The 21,450-nt window shown below is 41.2% G+C and overlaps 1 protein-coding gene across 1 annotated transcript in view; it reads right to left on the reverse strand.

Moving 5' to 3' along the window:
• DOCK2 (dedicator of cytokinesis 2) overlaps positions 1-21,450 on the reverse strand; it is a 418,212-nt gene that overhangs the window by 234,937 nt on the left and 161,825 nt on the right. The window contains exon 27 of the mRNA XM_036849002.1: positions 2,419-2,514. Coding sequence (XP_036704897.1) covers positions 2,419-2,514 — 96 coding nt within the window. The remainder of the gene's footprint in view (positions 1-2,418; positions 2,515-21,450) is intronic.

Raw genomic sequence — 21,450 nt, forward strand, 5'->3', positions numbered from 1 at the left:
TAGGAGTGGGACGGAGAGGGACTGCAGACAGAACTTCTGGAGGTGAAAAAAGTGCTCTAAACTGAACCTTGGCTATGGTTGCACACTGTATACGTTATAAAAACTCATCGAACTGAATGCTTATTATGGTTAAATTTTAAAGTATTTAAATTATATCTCAATGAAACTGTTAAAAAAAAAAAAAGAAGATGAGACAGCCGTGTGATTTAGAAGAGATGGGGAGACCTCAACTGGTCGGTGAGATTCAGAGAGCTTTAAAAGGGAGTGTATTTGTGCTGGACCTTGAAGACTAGATAGGATTTCAACAGATTAAGATGGCACATAAAGGAATTCCAGACAAAGAAAGCAGCATGAAAGTGAAAAAGTGCCAGGCATGTTTAGGCAATATGCAGACATCCATTTTGGCTGGATATTTGGAGAAAAGTAGATAAAAAGGCTATAAATTTTGGTTATGGCCAGATCACAGAAGCTACGAATGGCCAGACTAGTGCATTTACGCCTTAATTTGGTAGACAGTGGGGAGCCGCTGAACATTCTGGAGTAGGGGAGTTTCCTGGCAAAGATGAACAGGCCAGCAGTGAGCAGTGTGCAGTGGAAGGGCCAGCAACCAGGACAGAGCATCAGATAAAAGTCTCAGTGCGAAAGAGGGCCAAACTATGCTCACCTGACTATGTCGATAACGCAAAGGGACAGAGAGACACACTGTACCAGAGAGAAAGGAAGATAATAAGAATAGACACCAGTTATTTGGCGCTTTCTATGATCCAGGCACTGTTTTAAAGAATCACTGCTCTGAAGGAGAGACAGAGCGTGAAGAGCCTGCTATAGATGGAATGAGCCAAATGGATGGATGACCATCTTCAGGTCTGGCTCCAAAGAGAAGGAATAAACATTAGGGAGGTCATAAAGTGTTTATTTAAGGTGCATTATGGGAACTGCAGATACGGAAGATTATAACTGAATAAGAAATGGTGATGCTTTTAAGGTGGAAGGACAGTAAGACAAACAACAGAGAATGATTTACATGGCTCTCTGCATCAGTCAGGCGGGAGTACCCAGCACTGCTGGTGCCCTCTGAGGACGTCACCACTCCTTTAAATGTACATAATATACAGTAAGGAACCATACACTGACATGAGGAGACAGAACCAAATGGGTATAAAGAAGATGGTTACACCTGGCTGCTTCTAGAGATCAAATCCTTGCCAAGCTACTGTTAGAATAAACACTCAGCGTGTTAAGTTCTGTAACCATGAAGCAGGACTATAGTTATTGACATCAACCTCCCCAAACCAGCTCATACTGTACCAGTTTAAAGCAGACATCCCAAACTGGCTTTCTGAGAGCTGAACCCAGCTGTTTGAGGATCATAAAATGTTTATAAATATTTTTTAGTTAGCTGCCAACACTTAAACATCAGGAAATTTCACATAAAGTATGGGGATTTTTAGCTTCTCTCGAGAAGTTGGGAGTTCTAGCATCTGTATGGCTAATCCACATGGTGTCGGTCAATCAAAGTGGAGTAGTACTTGTCTTCATTAAACTTTAGAGTCCCTGCCTGGTACACTTCATTCTCTCCTTCACTCATTCAGTCACTCAGTCTTTCATCCATTCGTTCAACAAGTATTTATCAAGTACTTACTATATGCCAGGTACTGCTGTAGGGTCCAGAGATACAAACAACAAAATAGACAAAAATCCTTTCAGTCTGGAGCTCATATTCTTACAAGGAGAGTCAGCCAATAAACAAATAAATAAAGGAATATATATCTATATCTATCTATATATCTATATAATCTATAGATATCTATATCTATCTATATAGCTATATAATTTATATAGCTATATAGATAGATATATATCTCACTCATATGGTGATAAGTACTAAGAAGCATGAAGGAGCAGGGTGTAGAAATTGAAAGAGGATGGAGGGGTGTGGGGTATTATAGACAGGGCAGTCAGGGCAGGGAAGCCTCTCTGATTAGATGGCACCTAAGCCAAGATCTGATTAACAGGAGGGCACAAGCCCTCAGACCTGAGGGAGAGAGAAGCCAAGCAGAGATGGAAAACCACCAGTGAGTTTAAGCAAAGGAGTGACATGGTTGGACATGCCTTACTTACAAAAGGCTTCTCTCTGGTGAGAGAACCTTCCACCATTCATAGATGAGGAAGTTGAGGCTCAGAGAGGCGCAACTCATCTGGTACACTCATCCTGGTAGACAAGTTCTAAGTCTAATTTTATTTCAGCAACTTGAGTTAACTCTCATGTTCTCCCAACCCACGCAGGAAAAATCTGACCCATGTAGTCCAAAACAAAGCAACAATTGGTGCTGAGTGTTTGACGAGACCTGGTGTTCCAGAAAATTCATTCCTTGACCCCAGTTTGAAATGCTTGACAAGAGGAAAAGATCTACTCACAATCAGAATGTGATCCCGCCCCATCGTGATGACTGTCCGGTTCACCGTGCGAAGAAGCTGGACCATGATTTCTTGGATGTGGTGGTAGGTGAAGGCCTGTAACACAATCAGAGACATCTGTGTGACAACCAGGACACTGTATCTGCACATCTATCCCACAGGACATACAACAGTTGTCAAACATGGTGATCACCAAGATCACCGCCACCACTACCATCAGCATCCACATCAGCACCATCATCATCGTAATCACTGTCGTCATCATATCTCCATCGCCATCACCACCTGGCTTTGGGCACCAGGAACTTCACTAACCACCTTAAATATAAGTCAGTGATTAAGAGCTTAAGCTCTGGAATCACAAACTTATGGTTCAGAATAGTAACTCTGTCAAGAACTATTGTATTATATTGGCTGAGTTACTTAACTTCTCTGAACCTTGGTTTCTTCATCTGTGTAACAGGATCTAACCTGGAATAAGGAGGGGATTTGATGCAGGAAATTGGCTATACAGGTGATGAAAAAGCTGAGACACCAAAGAAGGTAACTTAGGGATTAGCAACAGCAGGCGGCCACTGTCATCCTTAGGCTGCAGAGACAAATACAAGGAGGCAGTGTTTCTGGAGCCCGGGACTGGGGTTATGTGATGGTAACTGTAATATGGGAGAGCTTTGTGCAGTAGACACTGCATTATCCACATTGGAGGAAATCCACAATGAGTCAGGTTGTAACATTTATAGGGTTCTGTCCACTTTAAATACAAGTCCCTGAACCTTGGGTAGGACTTAGCGATGCTTTTTGAGCATTTTTGGGGGTAGGCAAGGGTTTCATGCATGTTTACCTACACCCTCAGATCCTTTTACCGGCATAGACTTAAGGCACAGATTTTCATTAATGCATACCTGGGAGAGTGGTCATGGTCAAGAGGAAGGGCCTTGGGATTATAAATTCAGTAGCTCTGTGTCTGAGTTCCAGCTCTGCCCTTGCCAGCTATGTGACCTCACTTATCATCCTAACCTTTCTGAGCTTCAACTTCCTTATCTATAAACTGTGGAAGGTTCTCTCTCCAGTCTTTCAAGGTTGACGTGAACATAAAAGTGACACATGCCATGGTGGAAAAATACACTCGCCTAATTCCACTGCAGGAGAATCTGTAGGTCTGAGATAGATCCTGGACATCTGTGATTTCTGAATTTTACGTGGGCTATTCTGATGGCTGAGAACCATGACACAACACAGTAAAACTCTAGAAATGAAGGCTTGTATTTGGGAACATCCTGTGACTCCAGCACCTAACCAGACCCTGACATCAAGAAAGTGATAAATAAATGGTGGCTGAAAAAGCAGATGACCACTCACTCATTCATAGGTACCTTATTAATCTTTGCTGCATTCAACTGAACCGTGGTTTGTCTCTTAATGTAACGAATGAATGGAAAATAGATTCATAGTTGGGGGAGGGAGAATGAGATAACAAAAGAAGATGTGCTTATTAAAAAATTCCCTCCCCTCCCAATGTGCTTTCTGTGACTACTGGCACCCAAAGACAAATAACCCAGAGCTTGCTTTCTCTCTCTGCCCCAGACTCACTTCTTCTGTATGTTGGCTAATCTCCGATCCCCCAGCCCTGTGGAGCTCACCAGAAGAACCTTTGCCACCAGAGCTTCCATCAGAGCACATATTTTACAGAAACAATTTCTCATACTCCATTAAATCCATCCAGACCTCAATCTCTTGCTAGGTTTGAGCTCACCCCCCCACCATCCAGCCTTTCCCCACATCTGGCATTTCCTCCTGATGCTCAGTAGTGGGCAAGAGAAAATCACCCTTTACTTCTTGGCTGCAGGTGAACTTCTATCCTGACTTCCATCCCGTTTGTTTCTTCAAGCCTTTTTACTGACTTACAATCTCGTATTTCTTGCATTATATGAGCGTGATGCTTATGGTAATAACAACAATAGCTAACTTTCTGTGAGTTCTTACTAAATGCCTGGCACCTCACTAAACATTTTACTTCCTCTCACAACAAGATTGACGCTGTTATGATCGCCATTGTTCGGATAAGGAAACTGAAGCCAGAGAGGTTAAGTAATTTGTCCAGGGTCACACAGCCAGAAAGTCAGGGAAAAGAATTCAAACCCAGAAGTCTGGCTCCAGAGCCTGCTCCTCACCCAAACCCCACCCAGGCTGACTGGAACATGAACACAGATCTCCGGTTGTTACTTTGGAACCTCATTAGCCTCTTTCCATATGTCAAGATAGATAGGTACCCTGCCTTCAACTGAGCCAACTTCCAACTGCCTTCAGTGACTTCTGATCTTTTCTTTCCCTTTTAGAAAATCTTCAGTGCTTTTTTTCATTACTCCCTTATCTTCTCTTCATTCCTTTGCAATTTCATCAACCTAAGCCCATTGCAAATTTATGATAGTTTCCATTTCATGTTATTTTTTTTTTCAGGATTACATCTCTTCCTTTACCAATAGAGATAATAAAACCCTTTTCTCTTGCTCTCCTGCCCGCTGCTTCTTTTAAATAGTCATTTCTTCTTAGTCCAAAGAGTAGCAATTAGACTGCTTGGGAAGTTTGGTATTTAAAAGTCGAAAACTGACAAATTCAATTCATTTCACTCTGAAAGCTCCCAATAAGGGAGGCTGTGTAGCAGAGCGTTCTGGGATCAGACAGATTTGAGTTTGAATCTCAATTCTGCTTATTTGAGCTGGGTGACCTTGAGCAAATTACCTTTCCTCTCTGAGTCTCAGCTTCTTTATTTATAAAATGTGGCAAACAGTAGAAACCTCAAAGTACTGGTTTGAGGAATAAAGAAAGTACTGCAGGGAAAGCCCTCGATACTAAGGGTTGGCACGTAGTAAGCCTTCAATAAGTGGTGGCTGCAACTCACGTTCCCCTAGGTCTGCAGCAGCATTCCGGCCAGGCCTGCAGATTCCCATCACGTAGCAGAGAGTGCAGGACAAGGCAATGCATAATCTAAACTCTGGATGATATCGAAATGTCGTCCAAAGAATGTATAGCATATATGCAAATGGAAAACTTTCAAGATGATAAACCTGTGCAAAGTAGTAAAAATGCAGCCACAAATCACCCGCCGTTAATCGATCCACTGCCAGGCAAGTGGCGGGAACCTCCAGGAAAGTGTCTTCCGGGCTCGACTAAACAGTGGCTTATAATTGAAATGACAAAGTCAGTCTTCCTATTATGGCCCTGGCAAAGAAATTAATCCATCCAACCTAAATATGTTGCAAATTGTAGTGACTTTTTTCTTTTAATAATCATAGGCTGTGAGATCTGGAAGGAACTTGGAGTCCTTTCTTTAAATGAAATCTTATCCATAAACCTACTACATAACATAGTGAAAGGAGAACTTGAAGTGGGTGGGGCAACCCCTGTCTTCCTGGCTCACCCTAGGCCTGAAGCCAGCCCAAGGACTTTGTAGGATGAGATTCAAAACTACTGCTTTCCTACAGTATTTCCAGAATTGTAAAAGAGCATACCATATATGAGACGATTTAAAGTAATAATACACAGACACAGCATTTCCTAACTTTGAATCAAATTATGTGAAAGGTATCTCCTTCTTTCAGTTTTTTCTTTAACCCTTTTGATAACACCAAGTAGAAAAAAATCTCTCTTTGGCGCTAATATGTTTTTAATACCCCTTTAGTTCAAGCAAGACTCCTTTTTTAACAAAGAGGAAAGTCCTCAGGTTAGAGCAGACAGTACACAACAGCATCTAGTTAGAACTTAATAAAATTGTTTCATTTTTATTGTGTTTATTTTTAAAGTTATATTTATGGCAAGTGTTTAGGAAAAAGATCCAAAACTTGGAAATAAAGCAAAACGAGGATGCATGGTTTTTATTTTATTTATTTATTTTTTTGAGCCTACTATTTTATTTTATATTTTTGAATTTTTGAATTTTATTTTATTTATTTTTTTATACAGCAGGTTCTTATTAGTCATCCATTTTATACACATCAGTGTATACATGTCAATCCCAATCACCCAATTCATCACACCACTACCACCCCCGTCACTTTCCCCACTTGGCGTCCATACGTTTGTTCTCTACATCTGTGTCTTAATTTCTGCCCTGCAAACCGGTTCATCTGTACCATTTTTCTAGGTTCCACATATATGCGTTAATATGCAATATTTGTTCTTCTCTTTCTGACTTACTTCACTCTGTATGACAGTCTCTAGATTCATCCACGTCTCTACAAATGACCCAATTTCGTTCCTTTTTATGGCTAAGTAATGTTGCATTGTACCTATGTACCACACCTTCTTTATCCATTCGTCTGTCAATGGGCATTTAGGTTGCTTCCATGACCTGGCTATTGTAAATAGAGCTGCAATGAACTTTGGGTGCATGTGCCTCTTTGAATTATGATTTTCTCAGGGTATATTCCCAGTAGTGGGATTGCTGGGTCATATGGTAATTCTATTTTTAGTTTTTTAAGGAACCTCCATACTGTTCTCCATAGTGGCTGTATCAATTTACATTCCCACCAGCAGTACAAGAGAGTTCCCTTTTCTCCACACCCTCTCCAGCATTTGTTGTTTGTAGATTTTCTAATGATGCCCATTCTAACTGGTGTGAGGTGATACCTCATTGTAGTTTTGATTTGCATTTCTCTAATAGTCAGTGATGTTGAGCAGCTTTTCATGTGCTTCTTGGCCATCTGTATGTCCTCTCTGGAGAAATGTCTATTTTGGTCTTCTGCCCATTTTTTGATTGGGTTGTTTTTTTAATATTGAGCTGCATGAGCTCTTTATATATTTTGGAGATTAATCCTCATGGTTTTTAAATAGAGCATTTCTGATAAGCCCATACTGGGGGAGAGGAGAAAGGTCCTCTTACCCTCTCAGGAAATGTATCTGTATTTGATTAACTATCTACAATTGATTAGAAACCAGAAATATCATAGCTATATAAAGATGGAGGTTAACTTGTAGAAAAATGACCAAATGTGATTTTTTTTGTTTTGTTTTTTGCTGGTTCTCTAAAGTTTCTACTGATCTGTAGAATTTTGTCTTACATGTAAGGACAATTTTCTATAAGCATCTCTTCTCTCCCACAAAAAAATCAAGAACTCTAAATACTTTTGAATCAGCTCTTTCATTGTTCAGCTTGTTCCCTAGTTTATCAAATAAAACTCTGATACATGCTCACTATCTAATTGTATATAAGATGATATCTTTAACCATTTGAGGGCTCTACGTTATACAAGTGATGCTGACTACTTAATGGCAGTGATATAAATTTCTTTACTTTTAGCAAAGTTACAAATGTATGTAGTTTAAAAACATTCTCCAAGGTTCATTAAAAAAACAAAACAACAAAACAGCAGTGCCTCACCTTTTCCTCGCCAGGGGAACTTCTTTACTTCTTTTAGCTGATATAGTTGTTATTTTGGTATTTGTGACCATGTTGCCAGTAACACACTTGCATTACTTCTTTTTTAAGCAAATGCTTTCCTCTTTCTGGTATTATCTGTAAACTCTCCACCATATAAGACAAGGATTTCACTGTTGTTCCCCCCTCTGCCCCATTAGGCCCTGGCATCCTTCCCATTTCTCCTTCTTCCCATACAGCTATACTGTAATTTTGGTTTGATCAATAGTTGGTGTTTAAAATGTTTTGTGAACTATGACCAATTCCCATTCCTTGTACAACTTTTCATTTCCCAAAATGAAAAAAAGCAATTTTGGGGAAAAAAAATCAGATATTCCTTTTAGTTCTTTGGATGATTGTTTTTAAACTATCTTTTCCCTAATTCATGATTGCCTCTTCTCCTATTTTTCAAAATTCTCTCTGCCTATCTTTAAGTTTGCTTTGCCTCATGGAGTCACTGTTTTCCTCCACGTTACTCGTCTTCTGTTTGCCTGTTTTGCACTCTTTCTTGTTAGAGTTCTTCCTTAGTTCTCTGTAACCGGTGGTGGTAGGTCACACTTCAGTGCGGGTGACTCGAAGGCTGTTTGCCAACTCTGGGCATATAAGTAGAGCTTGTGGCCTGGGAGCTTCACTGCAGGGTGATCTGGTTGGGACAGTTAGTAGGAGAGGTTCAAGTATCAGTATATACAGGTTTTTCTTCTGGATCGGTCTGGGCTGGTCGGATTACACAGACGAGAATTCTCTGATTTCTCTTGTCTGAAGGGTTAAGACCTGGCTGCCAGCATTCCAGGAGCTGAGTGGGAGGAAAGTGCTGGAGCCTTCAGCTTCCAGGACGCATACTCTGATTAAAAGCTTGTTTTGAGTATGGCATCGCTGCCTTCGATTTTGCCCGGTGTATGCTACTCCAGATGCCCGCTGTTTTATCCTCCTTATAGAATAAACCTCCAGTGACCCAGCTGCACGGAGTCAGGCTGCTTCTTACACAGACTCGCAACTGATCCTACTTGTTTGAACTCCTCTCCTTCATCCCACCTCCGGCGGCACCCGGTACTACCATTTCCTGAAACTTTGGGGGAATCTTTGCTTTCGATTGGAAGAGTTTTCAGCTTTCCCCGCTGCTGGCTTATGAATCACCCTTCTTGGGTCTGCTGCGTCATTTATTACTTTTCCACTTGATATCTACCTTCCTTTTAAAAAAAACTCCCTTTAATATTTTTCATTAGGTTTTTAACAGGGAGCAAAATATATAACTATGTTTCATCTACCATCTTTTCAGGGATTTCTACGCTAAAATTTCATGTTTAAGTGTTTATAAGTGAGCTGATTTAAGTAGAAATATTAAAAGTACATGGGATAATGGTTAAATAACAAAAAATGAGACTGTGCAATACAAATGTCTGAGGCTTTGAAAAGAGTTCTAATGCAGCTCCTAATTTTACAGAAAGAAAAGCTTCCATTTTTTTTTTGGAGGGAGGTGCGATAGTATAAGGTCATGTGACCAGTGACAAGTCGTGTCATCAGAGCTAGAATGAAAAATCAGTTCTACTAAGCAAGGTCCAGCCGACTGTTCCCTCTGCTCCAGCATGCGAACAGTCTTGGGCCTTGTGTTCACGCCAAGAACAATCCCAGCTCCTCTTTTCAGTATTAAGATGAAGAATACCAGCTCACAGCTACAGAGTTAAATCCAAAGACCTTCTCTGTCCGTTTAACAGAAGAGAAATAATGCATATTCTGACCATAACATCTATGGGCACTACTATTTTTCTCTGCTCTGTGTTCCTATATAAGAAGTCTTTTCAACCTCTTTCTGATCTTGAAGGCACCACAAACACTCACCTAGAAAGAAAATATCCTAAATTCCAAAAGAGAGTACCAGCCATCACCTAAAGCAGAGTCGCCCTCTCTCTTTTTTTGGCTCCTGGAGGTGATGTGGTTTTCTCATGAGTTCTGGGTTTCATGCTAGTTTATTTCCTCCCGTGTGAACTGGTTTCCATCCTGAAAGACTTGACTTCACTGCACAACAGCTCATTGTGTGAAGCAAGCGACAGAGGCAGCTGCTGACTCAAGAGAAGTGGGAGTCGGGGTCAGTGAAGTCGGGCGGGGGGGCTTTGCTGCACCCCATCATCTCTGCCTCTCCTACCCACTGGACCCCGCCCCCCCCCCCACTTCCCAGGTAGGACTTGGGCAATGCCTTCATGTGGTCATGAGTGCCTGCACCGTGGGTTAGCTTTCTCTAGAAGGGGAGAGTTTGAGTTGGTGGTAGAGGGAGATAATAAAGGAAAAGAAGACGTGGGTTCTCATTCTCACGCTGCTGTTACCTGACAATCTTGAGGTCATCCTATAAGCTAGGAGCTATGCATGTAGACTTGACATCTATGATCTCATTTAGTTTTTTTAAAAAAATCCAGTGAAGCCCCAGATGTGAAATATGAGGGTTAAGAGAAGCTTAGTCACTTGCCCAGGAATTATCCACTCACTGGGGGCCAAGCCTGAACCCAAGCTCAGCTCTGTCTAATTCCACGCTCCTTCCCTGATACGAAGTGCGGTGGTGCTGGGAGGTGGGAGATGCTTCAGGCCCTCCAAAACCTCTCTGGCAATGATTCTCAGGGTTACGAAAATACAGAGTCTCTCCTCGCACAGAGGTTATGGAGCTACCACTAATTATGCTCCTTTCTTGTGTTAGTCAACCTTACAACTCTGAGCCTCAGTTTCCTCATCTGTACACAGGCATAATCGCACCCACAGTATCAGAATTATCTTGAGAATCTCATGATTCTCTGCAGGTATTTCTAACACTGATCGCTAATATTTTTTGAGCTTTTACTACATGTTGTGCATATATTACCTTAAGGAATTCTGCAAGCCCCTCCCTATGAAATGCAGGAAATACTTCTATTATCCCAGATTTACAGATGAGGAAATAGACTCTGGCTGTGGTCACACACCATGTAAATGCTGATCCAAGCTCCAGCCCAGGCCTGTCTGACTCCAGAATCCAGGCTTGTAACTGCCACTGCCTCCATCTTTTAGGATCACAGAAATGAATGGATGCGGCAGCACTCTGTAGATGATAAATCATTCAGCAGATTTGTCCAAAGTAAATAATAACACAAACATCTGTGTGCACAGCTGTTTATAGCATATTGTATTGCTTATAATATCCAAATGTAGCAAGCAAGATAAATGTCCCCAAATCAGGGATCCTCTTATATAAATGATGGCTTATCCACACAGTGGAGTAGGAGAGCATAGATATTCCTTGATCTGGAAAGATATCCTTAATATATCAGTAAAAGGAGACTACAGAGCACCGCATGTGATAGAAGCCCATTTACGTTTTTGAAAAATATTTTCTATGTCCTAAAGGTCTGGAAAAATGAATAGGAAATCATTACACAGGGAGAAGAGGGAGAGATGTGAGGTTAAAGGGATAATTTACTTGCTGTGGTTTGTTGGACATTTTCACAGCAATCATGTACAGTAACAAAGAAAACAGAACTACTGCCCAATTGGAACGAAATGAAAGTCAGTCTACACACCTAAGGAATCATATTACAGAGGACTGAGAGGATACCTGTGAGGGACTGCGGTGTGCTGCAGGCAGCCCTGTGTTCAGAGGCGAGGGTGCTTCCCCTCCCTGAGAGCTCCCACCCTGTGCTAGCGTGGCCATGCAGTCTCAGCGCTCACATGCTGGAGGGCTGTTGTCAACGTTACCGAGCGGACAGAGAAGAACTACAAAGTCACGTGGGTTAACACTTTTGTAGAAGGCGCAACTATGAAATATTTTATTCCAGTTATCAGATGCTTTTAACTTCCATTTCCTGGCAGGTGAAAAAAAAATCTACTTAAAGCAACCAGAAAAAGAAAGAAAAAAAATGACAAAACCATCACCTCCCACAGAAAAATCCCATTGTGCCTAGAGAGAAATGTTGCTTTTATTCAGATCCTGCAAGTTGCTCTGTGGGGCTTTTATTAAAATACACTGAAATCTCCAACCTACAGCCTAGAGTGGAAAAAATGAACCTCCCAAGGTCTATGAGTCCAACATCTTAATGCTGATGAATGGAGGCCGGTTGGAGCCATTTGTGAAGATGTACCTTGGAGATGCTCCACTTTTGGGCTTTGTTCTTCAAAACAGGAGGAATCTACGGGGATTGTGTAAGGAGAAATGGATAAAGAACACAACTAACATCTGTTGAATTCATACTACGTGCCAGGCAATGGGCTATGTGCTTTGTATTTATGATCTCACCGCATCTTGACCAAAACCCTGGGAATAAGTATTACCCTATTTTAAGATGTAAAATAAGATCCATTCTAATCTAATTATTATTACTGTTCAGTATATACCGAGCACTTAATATATGCCAGATACTATTATAAGTTCTTTACACGAATATCTCAGCTAATTCACAGAATAATCTTACCAATCTACTACACTGGTTCTCCACATGTTACAGATGAGAAAATTCAGAGGTTTATGAGACTTGTCCAAAGTCACAGAACTGTAGGTGATAGAACTGGATTTGAATCCATGTCCTCTTGGTTGCAAGGCTCCTGTGTTGTATACATGGCTATTTACAGCAATTTTGTATTGTTTGTAATAGCTAAATGTAACAAGGAAGATAAATTTGCAAATGGCCCACCAGAAATGGGCACCTTTAAGGTCTCCACTGTAGAAATGGGGTCTGTGAACTATTTATAATACTTTTTAAAAATTAACAGAAATTGTACAGTAACTCCTTTTCAGTGTTATTACATTGGCTTAGGGCAATGTCAAAATTCCTTGTTTGAATGAGAATAAGATAAACTCCAGATAGGAACGCTGTTGAACTCTGCTGGTTTAGAAAATTCAGAAGGCGCTTATATATTACCCTTTTTTTAATGAGTAAATAAATTATCTAATGTTTAATACATTTTGCTTGTTCAGGAGACAATGTATTTTACGCCTCCATCAGAATATGGTAAGGAGTGGTGGAAAAAACCCTGGTGGTGAAGATCTTTGCTCCTATTTATCCAGAAAGTCATGCAAATATGGTTCCATCCCTCCATGTCCTGATTACGCAGAGAGCCTCCTCCCTCCATTCCTGCTCTCCTCTCTCTCTCCCCTTCCACTGGCAGTCTGGCATTTCTCTTGTTTCCTTCTGCTTTATGCCTCTGCTTTGTCACCAGCCTTCACCCACCATCCTGGGACGGCTTTAGCCACAGGCAGAGAAGGTACCTATTCGGACCAGAATGATTCTCCCCCACCCCAAATATACCTCCAACTATTTGTTGATATTTGAGGTTCCATGAATAAAATGTCATTCTTTGACTGAAGGCTAATTCTCTCCTGTTAAAATGAGGCCCCGAATGAGAGCATTAGAATACTAGACTACAAGCTCCTCTGAAGTAAAAGTCATAACATATCCACTCCTACCTGACCCCCCTTCATGGTTGAACAAATGTATTGTGAATCACCTGTGAGATCCTTGAGGACAGAGATTAGGTCTGTGTCATTATTTTAGGTTCAACACCTGGCACAAATATCTGACACACAAGAAGTAATCACCACATTTTTATTAAGGGGATGTAGATTTCATTTAATTAATTAATTAGAAAAGCGAATACGAGATGTCAGATAATTGTTGTAGAGAGTAAGGAGAGATTCTTAGGTAAGGGGATGAAATCAGCATGTCGAATCTAGAAGCTTCTGGGCGTGGACTCCCTCAACTGTATGGGCCACACAGCTTGACCCTACACAAATGACTAAGGGGTTCTTAGACAAGCTGAGAGTGGAATCAAAATACATACACAATCTTCTAACCTCCTTCCCACAGTGAAAATGTCCCTAATCCTCCAGACAAGGAATATAGATACCAGACAGCTCATCTGGCGGTGACTGATATAGTTTCCTCAGCAGGGTCTCCCCAAATCAAAACTCTACTGTCCTCTTTATTTAATGGACTCTCTCCCCCAACAAATCCCTCCCAAATCAGGCAGGCCCAAAACTGAGTTCAGAAACAGGGCTCATGAAACATCCCAGGATCCTGTGTCTCAGCCAGAATTCAGAGCCCGCGCTCACTGACAAGTCTTAAAGATCAATTAGGCCAGAAATGTTAGAAAAATTACCACCAACAGGAGACTTTAAAATCCTACCCTTGAACCTCTGTTGCTTTGCCTGGAGGGGATGGAGGAAGTAGGCCAATCTTAAATGCAAGAGAATTAGCCGGAAAAGAGCAATAAATCTGAGGAATGAATGTGCATCCTCTGATCTACATGTGCAGTTACACAGACATCAATGTTGTGTTTTCAGTTAAGATTGGATAGAATTAAAACTCTCCCTGGAAACTCATCTCTAAAAGGAACGAGCCATACGAAACTTGTGCCGCTCTCCATGGTGCTGATAAAATCCTTCCTCCTAGAACAAAGGCATTTTCCTCATCTGGAGAAGGTGGAGTTCAATCTCTCTCCCCTTCCCTCTCTCGCTTTCTCTCTCCCCTCACTGACCCCCAGAGCATGTGCGTGTGTCTGTTTTAATGTTCATAAAGCATGCATGATTTTCTTCACTGTTCCCAAATTGTAATGGTGATTTCAAATATTTTTAAAGTTCTATCACATAGCTAATATTTACTTTCATCCCCAGTCAACTCTTTTCAGAAAGTTCAGGTTGTGTGCTTCCTCCTCCCTCACTATCTCTCTCTGATCACTATATATCTACAATAAATTTGAAAGAGGAAGAACTAGTTTATTCTTCTGATTTACTCCAAAATTTCCAATTTGATCTACGGTTTCTGGTGGCCTTCTGGAAAAGAAGAAGGTCATCTATTTCCTGGTCTCCATAATATACTCAGTGTCCTCCACTTTAATCCCTGGCTCTGATCCTTCCCTGACCAGCAGCAAGCAGGGAAGTCCTTCTTCTGAGTATTCAGTCCCTTTTTATTCTCAGCGAGTGAGGGTCTAGCATAATTCATTAGTATAACCAATTCATCTTGAACAAAATGCAAGTGTTTAGTCCTAGAAGTACACTGAGTTTCTTTCTGATAAGTGTGTAGCATCTAAAAGTAGTCTTCCACTCCCAATGCTCCTAGTTCTGGGGTGATTTTAATCTTCCCATAATCACAATGTCATCACGAGGCAGAGTTCACCTCACCTTAGCCTTGGACTGCAGTCAGCTCCTTCAAGGGGTTGTCTTTTGTGTCTGGTGTAGTTTTGCTTCTCCCAGGTCCTAACCCAGTCACCCTTGGTCAGCTCATTCTTCCCACAGAGAGGAACCTGAATGCCTTTAAGAGCAGGTTTTTACCTGTGTCTGAGATGCCCTTCTACCCCTGGGCACCTGCCAATCAGGTGACTCAGCAGTCAAAAAACCCAGCTCAATCATCACCTTTGGGAAGCCTTTTCTCACTCAATCACTCTAAACTCCCACTTCACCCCAGGCAGAATTAGTCGTTGTTCTTTTTGGGTGCCCACAAGACCTTATTCATACTTCCCAAAACTAAGGGACCACATATTTCAATTTTGAATGACCAAAGTGCAGTATCTGCTTGACACAGAGTAAGCTCAAAGTACATGAATAAATATATAAAATGAATGTGTCAGTAAACAGAAGGATGGTTGGACAGATGGATGGAAGGATGAATGGATGGATGAATGATGTTGCCTAAATTTACATCTTATCAATTCAGAGTTTGACGCAAAATATCAGATGTGTTATCTATTCTCAAAGAACAAAGATGCTGACAATTTCTTTCCTTCTTTTTCTTATATGAAGGCACCATCTCCTCTTCTTCTTTCACTTTTTACCCTATAACCAAGAGGATGTGGTGCTGTAGCTTGTCTTTCAGAATAGGTTTCAAGCAGATAAATATTTAGTCTTCTCGGGGTCTTTTGGAAGTTTGGAAGATTATAACTACTCCTCGCCAACCTTCCCTGAATCGTGTCATTCCTTGCCCCCAGATATAAAAACATCTCTTCTGCTCCCTAAAGACTGACTCTACTCACAGAAAAAAAAAATACTCCCCTTTCCACAGAGGTTGCTTTCAAACTCTGCTTATGAGGTTTCTAGTGCCTCTCCATAAGGTTCTTTGAGGCACAGCTGCCTTATTACCTACTCACAGCTACAGTGATGCTTGTCAAGCCAGAGGGGGACATAAAAAATACCAGCTTTGCCTGCATTTTTACATTTCTGATCCCTCACAAAAATGTACAGGAAAAATTATAATGGCTAACAAAATCAACTATCCCTTTATCCATTCAGTATACTTCTAAATTACACAGAGTAGTTATTTAAAGTCATTATTTATTGCACAAATATTACCAGGAACAAAAGTGACATAATATACCCATAATCCAGCCCTGAAACATATCTAACTTCTTCTATGATGCCTTCAAGCTCTCATGCCTGAGAAATCTCTCTGCAGCTTGCAGACAATTTGTGTTCTGCTTTTTCCAGTTAACATGGCATAGCATCTTTATTAATATACTTAATGGCCAAGGGAAGTCTGTTTTTACTTACCCCTTGAGGAGGTGTAGGGGAAACGTTTAGATCTAGACAGATTGAATTCTGACTCTGCTGCTAATTTGCTGTTTGCTCATCAGTAACAGGGGCAGGATAACGGCTTACAAGATTATGGTAAGAGTTGATTTCTGTATATAAGGTCCTTGACAAAGCATCTGGCTTATAGTAAACATTCATTTATGGGTGACTCACAAATAACAGTAATACTTTTAAAACATTAATCTATCATGAATTAGAAAATAAAGTATGCATGAGTAATTAAGATAAGACACGAGATTGAATTCAAATAAATTCAACCTTTGGGCAAGATCCCCAGAACACTGAGAGTTTATATTCATTCACCTGAAATTAGAGATACTTAGGTAGAAAAGCTTGAAAATAAGTGAAATCCATCATCACTCTTTCACAGATATACTTGAGTGACCTGCCTCAGATCACACAGACTGTCAGAACTAGAGCTGGAAATAGAACTCACATGGTCTCAAAAACTGTTGCAGGTTCTGATATCAAATATCACCTCCCTGTCACCACCACCTCAATCAATGCAGCACGGAAAGCAGACATCATTAATGAATTAATCAAATACTTTTTGAGGGATTAATTCAGGGCAAGAGGGAAGGAGAGAAGAAACACATATTGAGTATCAACATGGTAGCCATGGCTAACAAAATATGAAGCTGAGGCTCAGGGAGGACATACAACTTCCCCAAGATCACACAGCTAGCTAGTGGTGAAGCTGGGATTTGAATCCACGGTCTATGTGTCTCCAAAGTTCATCATCTTTCAACTAGAATTTAACTCAATGAAAACCAACAGGTATTTCTGACTGCACAATCTGTACCAGGTGCTATGTTAGGATATGGCAGTGAACAATACAGATGCAGTCCCTGCATCCATCAGGCTTAAAAGACACTTCAAAGGCGAGCAAAATGTGATGAGAGTCAGGTAAGGTGAAGTACCTACCATCTCTGTAAACTATTCATGTAATATGGACAAGTAAATATGAGCCTCTACCCTCTGTCCAGAGTTCAGTTACACTATAGGTTAAACATGCTCAAACAGGCTGGCCTGGAAATTTGACCACCATTATTCGTCTGCATTATTGCTGTGGGAAAATGCATGCTGAATTCTAAACTGATATGTAACAACTTTGGGAGCACAACAATACTCAAAGTTAGTATCTGCTTTTTATTTGAGGTTTTAATGCAACAGCAGCAGATTTACCTTTCTCATTAGGTTCTTCTGAGTATAAAAAATAAAATTAGTGCCAGCATGTATTTCTAGAAAGTAGACTAACTGAAGATAGGAGGATCAATCAAACCACAAAGATTAATTATTGAGTATCTTCTCGGAATTGGGCACTATGCCCAGGCAATGTAGAAATATAGAAAAAAATATAAGACCGAATCAGCCCTATCCATGGAGAGTCTGTAAACCAGCTATGGGACACCCACATAAGAGCACTTCCAGTAAATGGTAGTGTATGTCAAAATTCTAAAAGACTGGGGTAAATACATGTCTTCGAAATGGGCTGGGGGGTCAGAGATAAGGAGAATTAACTCAGGCTTCAAAATAGCTCTGATCTGGATATTCAGAGTTCATGGTGGCAGTAGGAGGAGTGTTAACCATGGAGAAAGGTACAGGGCAAGTGTGTCCCCCAAAATGAACAGACCATTGAGGCCACGGACTGGAGCTAGGAGTACTGGGAAAGAGGTCTCAGAGGTAGTTGTAAATGAGGGAGCATTTTGTCTTAATCACCTTTGCCTCCCCGCCCCCATGCCTAGAATGGTGCCTGACAAACAGTAGGTGCTCAGTTAATGTTTAGTGAGGTGGAAAGACATCACCTTCATTGAAAAGAGAAATAACAAAAAAGGTGCTAGGCCTGCTTCAACATACTGAAGTCCATATTGACAGTCCAATATGACAATAACAAACATAACACCGCACACAATTAAGTGGTAAATTCTATGATAAGCCGGAAGTTGTCAGCATGCAGGAGGGAAAGTGACTAAGGTAGGGCAAAAAGAATCGGGGATGATTTCTTAATGCGAGGGGAATTGGGTTGGGCCTATCAGGAAGGGCAAGGTTTGGCTTTCAGGAGTCACAGCTGAGATACTTACAAGGCTGAGACAGAAACAAATGCATGGGGACAGACACTTAGGAAACAATAGGAAGTAGTGGGACTGTGGTCTTTAGTAAATAATTTGGCAATCCAATCAAAACACATCTGTGGGCTAGATTCAGCCTGTGAACCACCAACTGGAGGCCCTCAGGACAAGAAGAAGGAAGAAAAAAAATGCTTCTCAGATGGAGGAAACAGGTAAATGACCAAGAGAGAGCAAGGAGCAGGAAGGCTTAGTGGGAGAGGGAGAGGGGTCTCCCCAGAACCCAGAATGCCACTGCAAGCAGTAGGAAATGTGATTGCAGAGAAAAGCTAAGTTGAGTTTGTATTCCAGGTAAAGGAAAAAATAATAAATAAAGAGTGAAAGACAACTTCAGCATGCTATGTTGCTTGGAGAAATTGTGCTGGAATTAAACATTGTCTTTTCTAATCTTGGCTGCTAAATCAACTGTGTTTATCTCTAAGACTAATATTACCTAAAATCGCCCTGACAAAAATGTCCATTCTAGAACTCTTGGGTGGTTTTCTGGAAACTTCCCTAGTGCAGTCATGGTTGCTGCCCCCAGATTGCCTGTGACAGCTGGGGCTCTATAGACAGAGCTGTGGATCAAAAGCATCTTCAAAAACGGAGCACTTCTCTCCTCACTTAACACATTTTACTTTAAGGATTTACATTTATACCAGTTGAGCAAATCAAAGTTATAGTTCCCTCAGTAACTGTAACCTGGACCAAATATAGCTATATTTTTCTGCTGCTGAGCGGGCTTTTAACGCATGCCTCCCAACTGTGAACAGGAGATTTGATTCAAACATTATGCAAGAAATGTTTTTTTTGGAAAACAAGTGGCTGGTCCGGTGAAGGTTTAGTGTAAATGACTGTTCCTTTCAATTCGTGTTTCTATGCAAGGGTTCCCTACAGACACTGATCTTCACAGCATCCTCCATAGTCTTGTGGACAGGGGTGAATGGAAAGGTACCCTCTCCACTCTTGCAAGCTGCCAGCTTGCCCATTCATGGGTCAGAGTCTAGCTTTGCCATCGCAGGCTGCTGGTGTTGACTGAAGCCTCCATACAGAGCCAGGACTGAGGTGAGAGGGTAAGGTGATCAAGGCACTTGCCCAGGAGGCAAAATTTCAGGAGTGTCAAAAAGCTCATTAATCAAGACAAATAAAATTTAACGCTACATTTTTAAAAAAGTATAAGTTAATGCAAAAAATGCATGACGAACAAAATCTTAAAGTACTGATTTTTAAAAATATTGCACTGAAATATTCTTTTCCTTGATTACTGAATTTCTGGTGCCCACTTATACTTTGCCCCCACCCCCAGGCAACTGCCTCACTTGCCTGACCCTCGTCCTGGCCCTGGGAAGCAGTCGGGAGGGAGTGCAGAGAGGACGTAGTGGATTTGGCTGCAGGCAAACTCTTTTAAACTTTGGTCATGGCAAAGAGAGGAATACTGAAGAACACCTTCAGAAGTATTTCTAGCTGGTGCTGATGGGAGCAGAAGGTGTTGGATTATTAATTTCATTGGGAGGAGTTCTCGTCAACCATCAAAAAAAACTGTCTTCTAATTGTCCAGGTGACTCCCCTGAGAATAAATGACCCAAAGACCATCCGGTAAGTTATGCCAAACCACCCACTTACCAAGCCTGCCAAACAAAGATCAGGTGACATTCATGTCCCAAACGCTGGCCTAGGAATGACCGCATGAACAGGGCTGTCAAATAGCCCAAGTGAATGCTGTAGCCTGCGAGGTCCTCGAGACCAGGAAAGGCTGCAATACTCCATGTTCCCAGCCCCCAGAGCCTAGCCCTGGGTTAGTGCACGCTGATGTCGGCTCAGTCAAGTAATTACACAATTGCTCATTTAGGAGGAGGTTCCAATCACCTCCAGACAGACTGAGGCAGTTAACAGAGTGGAATCCTCTACTAAGGCCAGTCATTTGTCTGTGGGTTTTGTTGTTTTCACTGAAAAAGCAGAGAAAACTCCTTATCTATCAGCAGCCTTTCACACTGGAACAGGTGTACTTCGGGGAACTGCTCGCCCTCAAAATGCATTCTTTGGAAGTGAGCAATCCTTCCTGAAATACTGCAAAAATAAACTTAATTAAAAAAAAAAAAGTTAGACCTACAGAAAAGTTGCAGAAACAGTACAGAAAATTCCTATGCATCCTTCATCCAGCTTCCCTTAGTGTTAACATCCTAATGTTAGCATAATCAGAGCACAGCTATCAAAGCAGGACATTTGTATCGGTACAATACTATTAACTAAATGACAGACCTTATTCTAATTTTGCCAACTTTCCTTCTAACATCCGTTTTCTGGTTCATGACCTAATTCAGAATCCCACTTTGAATTTAGTTGCCATGTTTCCTAAGTCCCCACCAATCTGTGACAGTGCCTCGGTATTTCCTCGTCTTTCATGACCTCAAGTTTTGAAGAGTACTCATCTGTTATTTTGTAGAATATCCCTCAGTTGGGGATTGTTGAATGTCTTCTCATTACTAGACTGAGGTTGTGCATTTTTGGCAGGATTCCCCCAAAGAATAGTGTCGTGTACTTCTCAGTAACTTTCTCAGGAGGCACATGATGCTGATTTGTGCCCTTCCTGGTGATGCTCCCTTTTTCATCACTTGGTTAAGGTGGTGTCTGTCAGGTTTCTCCACTGTAAAGTTACTATCTTTCCTCGTGTCATTGATAAGTGGATACTTTGAGACTATGCAAATATCCTGTTTCTCATCATACTTTTGCCCATCACGTTCAGTATCCATTGGTGGTTCTTCTGTAACAATGATAACTGAGATGTTTGCCTAATCGAAAATGAGCTTTTTATTATCTTTAAACCCTATGTAAGGCCCAAAGGCCCAAAGCTACTGAGGTGAAAGATAATAATCTCCCTGTCAAATGTGCCTTTCCCACAGCTGTATGGATCAGGCATCTAGTTTAGGCACAGCACATCCACGGCACCGGAGTCTTCACCCCCAACCTTCACTTATGCA

Source organism: Balaenoptera musculus, chromosome 3, assembly GCF_009873245.2.
Source record: "Balaenoptera musculus isolate JJ_BM4_2016_0621 chromosome 3, mBalMus1.pri.v3, whole genome shotgun sequence".
In the NCBI taxonomy this organism is placed as follows: Eukaryota; Metazoa; Chordata; class Mammalia; order Artiodactyla; family Balaenopteridae; genus Balaenoptera; species Balaenoptera musculus.